Source organism: Genypterus blacodes, unplaced genomic scaffold (genome assembly GCF_046128005.1).
Source record: "Genypterus blacodes isolate CSIRO-AG114 ecotype Tasmania unplaced genomic scaffold, CSIRO-AGI_Gbla_v1 ptg000139l_1, whole genome shotgun sequence".
In the NCBI taxonomy this organism is placed as follows: domain Eukaryota; kingdom Metazoa; phylum Chordata; class Actinopteri; order Ophidiiformes; family Ophidiidae; genus Genypterus; species Genypterus blacodes.
The window spans coordinates 1,182,432-1,188,857 of NW_027466941.1; the positions used below are offsets into that span (position 1 = coordinate 1,182,432).

Consider the following 6,426-nt stretch of genomic DNA (forward strand, 5'->3'; position numbering starts at 1 on the left):
TGGAATATTGTGTTTTATCCAAAGCTTTCGCACACACATTGCTCATTTTGGCCACTGGCTTGGTGTTGATTGTGTGATGGTGGTGGTGTGAGATTAGAGTGTTATGTAAATCTGAGGGGGGGGTTCACTGATAAGAGACTGAGAGCCCAGCTGGACAGCCTGTAAGTGCACACATGGAACAGCCAGCAAAGAAAGATGAACATGGATCTGTAACAGTGCCAAACATTTTAATCATGCAAAACATTACTCCGGGTGATAAACTGGGCTAGAAACTGGATTTTCCCTGACACACGAACACACAGACATTCGCAGGCGTTAGTAACTTGCCTGCTTATCCCCTGGCTCATGTCTTATAGATGGAGGATATTAATCCTCTGTCTTGAACTTACAACACCCACTGTAAAGGGAATCCTCCGTTTCCACTCTTCTTCTTGTTCTCACAGTTTGCTACAACATAAAATATTGATTGAATTGCATTTCTTATGGTTTCTTATGCAAAAGTGCAGGTTCAGAGGACTTATAATACAGTGGCCTATATATTACAACTTATATATCACATATCTCACAATGTAGAACAACTTTAAACAACTGACCGTTCTGCTGCACTTTGACATTTGTATTCATGGACATTTAAAGACTTGATCAGTACTTTGATATGGTATAATTACATGATAGGGTTTTGGAGGGGGGGTTGGGTTACAGTTTGTTTCCCTCATTTCAGGCACAGCAGGATCCATCCCCTGTGTCCATGTGTGTTTACGTGCGTTTAGTAGTTCTGCACACGATTTTCTTGAACGCTTTCCTGAAATCCCGGTTGAAAATGGTGTATATGATGGGATTCACCGAACTGTTGCAGTAACCAATCCAAAAGAAAAGGTTAAAAAGTGCGCCCGGGATGTAGCAGCGGTCTCTGCAGATGGCGTGCAGGCTGTAGGTGAAGAAGAAGGGGAACCAGCAGAGCACAAACACCCCCATCACCACCGCCAGGACGAAGGTGAAGCGTTTCTCTCGCATCTGGGCCACTTTAGTCTTGTTGGCCGCGGCCAGAGTTTGCCGGGCCGCTGCGCACTGAGGCTCCGGGTAGAGCTGCGAGGCCCGGGCCGAGGCCCAGGAGAGGCGGCAGTTCTGAGGTGGGCAGCAGTCGGAACCCTCCACCTTCCTGCGTTTGGTGAAGCGATGATTCCGAGGTTTAGTATCCGACTGGCAGCAGCTCTCCTCCAGGTCGATGTCGTCGAGTTCCCCCTGCCTCGGCTGGTGGCTCCCGGAGCTCTGGCTGCTGGGGCTCTCCATCTCAAAGCGGTCCTTCCTCACGAAACAGGTCTCAGACTGGGACGGCTGGCGCTCTAGGCCGTTCTTGGCCACGAACACGGTGGAGGAGCGCTGCTTGGCCACTTTGTAGATCTTACAGTAAACCAGGATCATGATGAGCCCCGGGGCGAAGAAGGACACCATGCAGGAGGAGAGGATGTACCAGGTCTCGTCGTTGAGCAAACACTCCCGCTCGTCGTGCTTCGTCATGAGGAGCGGGGGGAAGGAGATGACCGCAGATATGACCCACACCACGGCGATCATGGACTTGATGCGCTTGGGGGTCCGCTTCAAGTTGTAGCTGACCGCCTTGGTGACTGACCAGTAGCGGTCGAGGCTGATGGCGCACAGGTGCACGATGGATGATGTGCAAAACAACACGTCCAGCGCCAAGTAGAACGCGCACCAAGTGCTGCCAAAGTACCAGTAGCCCATGACCTCATTGGCGAGGGAGAAGGGGATGACCAGCGTGGCCACCAGGATGTCCGCAGACGCCAGCGAGACGAGGAAAAGGTTCTGGGGCGCACGGAGAGCCCGGCTGGTCAGCACCGCGACGATCACCAGCACGTTCCCGACGATGGTGACCGAGATGATCACGGTCACCACCAGGATGATGAGCGCCGCGGCGGTCTCCGTGTGCGGGAAGGCGAGCGGTGCGTCCGTGGTGTTCTCATCTTTGGAGACGTTTTCTATCGACTGATTTAATCGCGTTATATCCATTCTGACTCGGGTTTGTCCTCGCGTTTCATGTTTCTTATATTTGCACAATTTTCCGTTTCAAGTAACTTAACGACGGGCTGCGCCGAGGTGCCGTCCACTGACGCGCGGAGATCGAGGCGCGTCTGGTGAGTACAAACACTTACATGCACAACTTTGTCTCCATGGAGTCAAATCCCTCCGTCGTTGGTCCTTGAAATTGTCCTCTGGAAGCAACGTGCCCTCACATCACACACATGAGTTTGGCAGAGTTCGTAATCCAAACCTTCCCGAGTGAAGATGCTCCTCCGCCGTCATCGCCATGTGCGTAAAGCTGCTTTTTGCGTTGTGATGCTTTGGAGACGCACTGAGAGAAAAACACACTGCTGATGGAATGAATGTCCATGCGGGAGTGAAGTGTGTGACATCACCGTGAGGGCCAGCCCATCTCTAAACTTAAAGTAGAGAGGGGGAGGCAGGGGGAGGGGGAGAGGCAGGGGGAGGGAGAAGGGGGGGGAGAGAGAGAGAGAGGTTTGGGAATTCTCTGAGAGTGAAATCGTGTCACTCTTCAGGCAGGCCTTGGGGCTCTGTTTTTGTTTTGTTGACCATCTCAGCAGAGACTACAGGGAACAGGAAACTACAAACATCATCTTTTTGTCAGAGCACAAAATGTTATCGCTGCAATTTTCAATACTATTTCATGGAATTGATCATTTTAAATGGAAACAACTGTGATCTTATTCAAAGAGGTGCATTCTCTATCTGCTTTAAACGGACTGAGTGAATGCGTCACTTTCCTGACTGAAGCTGCTATACTGTATATAACTTATATAGCACCCTTTCACAATGCCGTGTTATTCATACACCGCCATCCAAGGAGTCTCATAGGGTGATTTGTTCTGGAGATTCAGTTATATAAGATTTGAGTCTGGCAGCCAGGGGACATTTACCACGGAAGAATAACACAACAAAGGCATATGTACAGTGTGTATATATATATATATATACGTGTGTGTTAATGTATGTATAAGGAGAAAGAGAGACAGAGAGACGGGGAGAGAGAGAGAGAGATGGAGAGAGAGAGGAGCCTGGTTTTATAAATCAAATAGCATCTGCTGGTTGCCTGTATGAGATTTGTATGTCAGTGTGAGAGTCCAGCTGTTTAGTTTAGATCCCTGCCAACATGCATGACTGTGTCTGTGGTCACCTTTGAATGTGAACGTGTTGGCTCAGTGTAACATCTATTGCAGTCTGCATCGAGACATAACAGAGAAGGAGTTATAGTTGGAGGCGTGGAGGAGGAGGAGGAGGAGGAGGAGGAGGAGGAGGAGGAGGACAGCTTGCAACAGTGTATTCTCAAGTCGCCCTTCTCTCTCTCTCGCTCCCCCTCACCGGGCTCTCCGCTCTGATCTCGTTCCCCAGGTTCAATTTAAAAAATGTGAGGATCATCTATAAAGGGTGTCAGTCACCATACATGTGTTCCCTGAGGGTCCACCTGCTGCAGAACACAGAGAGAAGCATTGATCTCAAGATCCAGCTGAGAAGCACAAAGGCTTTATATTTTTCACCTATCACATGTCATTCACATCCTAGTGTACAAAAGGAGCATCGAGAGAACACAAATCCACAAAGCCGACAATCTGCTGAAATATAGATCAACACAGACACACCGGCGCTGCTCCATCTGTCAATCCCTCATACATATATGCTGTACATACGTCTATATCACTGACAGGCTTGCTTACTTGCTACCCCTGGTGTTTCTATTTTGCCCAAAACAGACATGAGGCAAGACTTGTTGAATCCTCCAGACTGTCTGTGCTGAATCCAGTCAAAACAATGGAACAACTATTGCATTGTGATGTGTTTTGTATTGTGTTTTTTTTTCTTTTCACACAAAACAGTGCAGTGAATTGTTCAAGTGAGTAAGAAAAGTGAGAAACAACCTTTCTGAACAATGCCCCTCTCTAATCCGGTGTTTAGTGTTACATAATTCATCATATTTAGGATATTTAGGATTACATAAAACATTTTAGTCTTTCAGAGGAACAACTTTCACAGCAAAAGAGCTCTGCTTCTTCTATTCTCCAATCTCACACCCTCACACACACCCTCTCACACACACACACACATACACATTGACATAACGAGGTGTCTTAACTGTTCTGATGTGACAACTATTTTCAAACAACAGAAGCAAACCAAAATATGAAATACAATTAAATCCACGTCCTGTAGGGCTTTTTCCGTATCTACTATTCTTGGTACTACAACAATACCCGGTATCACTTTTGGATCCAGCTTCCTGTTATGAAGCATTCAGCATACCTAATGAGACGCACCACGAGACTCCATCTCAGTCCTGAGGCCGCCTTAAGTCTCCTACAAATCCGCCGCGGCACAATTAAGAACCAGTGTAAATACATATTTCGTCAACCAATATTAGGAGCACACAGCTTGATCAAATTCCATGTGTTTGTCATAGTTGTGAGTCACACACGATCCTCCCTAAAATGTGGCTACCAGATTTGGTCATTCTAAATTATCCGCAACACACCGTGGTCACATACTTTTGGTCCAAATGGATTTAATCACCTATCAATCATCCCCCGTATGCGCGGCAATGTGGCATCTCTCATCCAGACGTTTGGAGTGATGTGGTGTTGCTGATAATTACTGCCCCCAGAAATTATTCATTGGCTTAGTAGTGATAAATAATACCCTCGCTGAACAGCATTTCACTGCCAAATCACCGGGCTTATTATAACACACACACACACTCACACACACACACACACACACACACACACACACATTGTTACAAGAGGAAGGTAGCCCATACTGATCAGCCTATGGGAGTCGCGGTGAGACACATAGACATATGCTGATGAATAACTGTTTATTGACAAAACAAAACAGTGGAGATAAACCTAAAGATCCCTGAGACTGAAACCACACACACACTCACACAAACATAACACCCTGACTGCTTGATCCTACTTGATTGTTTTCCTCCAGGGAGGATATTCAGACTGGATTTGAGCACCGTGGCGTTACGTGAAGACGATAGGCCGCCACTGGGGATCCTCAAAAAACCTTTGAAGAGTTTGAGCTCGAGGTCTGAAACTTGGTCCGGTGCTTCCAGTGTTTCAAGCCCCCAGAAACATTGGTGAGTTGGATTTGGAGTGTGTAACTAATAGTGGCTGTGCCTTAGGGTTTAGGGGGTTGGGATTAGCATTTGGGTAATATTCCAGGAATAAATGGCCTGAGGTGTGTGAAGCCACATCTTAGGTTGCAGGCTGTGTTTCTCAAGGGATTAAGAAATCGGCTTTTTCTCATTTCTTAAGGACTGTAAACACACACGGTTATTTTCATGGGTTTTGTTGCTGAAGGATCATCTTGTGGGTGTGTGAGCGCATGAGCATGCATATGTGTGTGTGTGTGTGTGTGTGTGTGTGTGTGTGTGTGTGTGTGTGTGTGTGTGTCTGTGTGCGTGCGTGTGTGAGTGTGTGTGTGTGTGTGATTCACATGTTGCCTTTTTCACAAGATCACACCTCTTTCCCATTCTCCCACTTCTTTGACTGTTGCTATTGCTGTCAATTGGCTTGGCAGGTCTGAATATGTACATGATTGCTGACCTTTGCTGTGGCCCAAACAAACAAGATTTCTCTCCAAATTTTTCACACACACACATCTTTGAACAAAACCACGCTGGAATTTGAGCGTGTGACCATATTAATGAAACAATGAAGGTCAAACATGTCAGTCCATTCCCTGGTGGGCCTTTCATCCAGAATTATAAGATGATTCTGTCCAAGTTTATGATGGGTCTTTATCCATAGCGCATACAAGGAAGTTGGTGAAGCCTTGGACGATGAAGGCAATAAACCTACAGCCAATTAGTTTAAGCTTAAATATCTACTGAGCACGACAGAAGGTCTGCAAACATTAGTAAACAATCTGTAATTGCCACTCCAGTTGCAGCACTAATGGTGATAAATTGGATATTTAGAAAATATATTGGCTGTGTTAAATCGCTTAAATTACCCCAGCGAGGGTGACGTCATGAATCACAGATTACTAAAATAGCTGCAGAATTTCATCCACAGATCTCTGAATGCAATTTGGGTAAAAGGGTTCTTCCTCTCTGATACAGATAGATATTTTAGTGAGGAAGGAAGGCTTCAAAACAAACCTCTCAGACCCTCGTGATGCTTCCTCCCGTGAATCAGAGACACCATTTCATTTTTAAGGGAGCGGAACAGTAATTAATCTGATTCATTATGTTTGTTGTCGAGTTAAAATTCATATTCTGGGTTTGCGTTGTAATTTTGTGAACTGAATTTTTGGTCATTGTGGACCTACTTTTCCTCCTCACGGTTATGAATTACCGAAGGATACAAAGACAGCGATTGCATTTAA

At 46.3% G+C, this 6,426-nt stretch overlaps 1 protein-coding gene across 1 annotated transcript; it reads right to left on the minus strand.

The window, feature by feature from the left end:
- Positions 1–218: 218 nt before the first annotated feature.
- On the minus strand, positions 219–2,409 carry adra2db (adrenergic, alpha-2D-, receptor b). Its single transcript, XM_076164770.1, has one exon. The coding sequence runs from the start codon at positions 2,026–2,028 to the stop codon at positions 757–759; it is 1,272 nt and encodes a 423-aa protein (XP_076020885.1). The 5' UTR covers positions 2,029–2,409; the 3' UTR covers positions 219–756.
- Between the last annotated feature and the right edge of the window lie 4,017 nt (positions 2,410–6,426).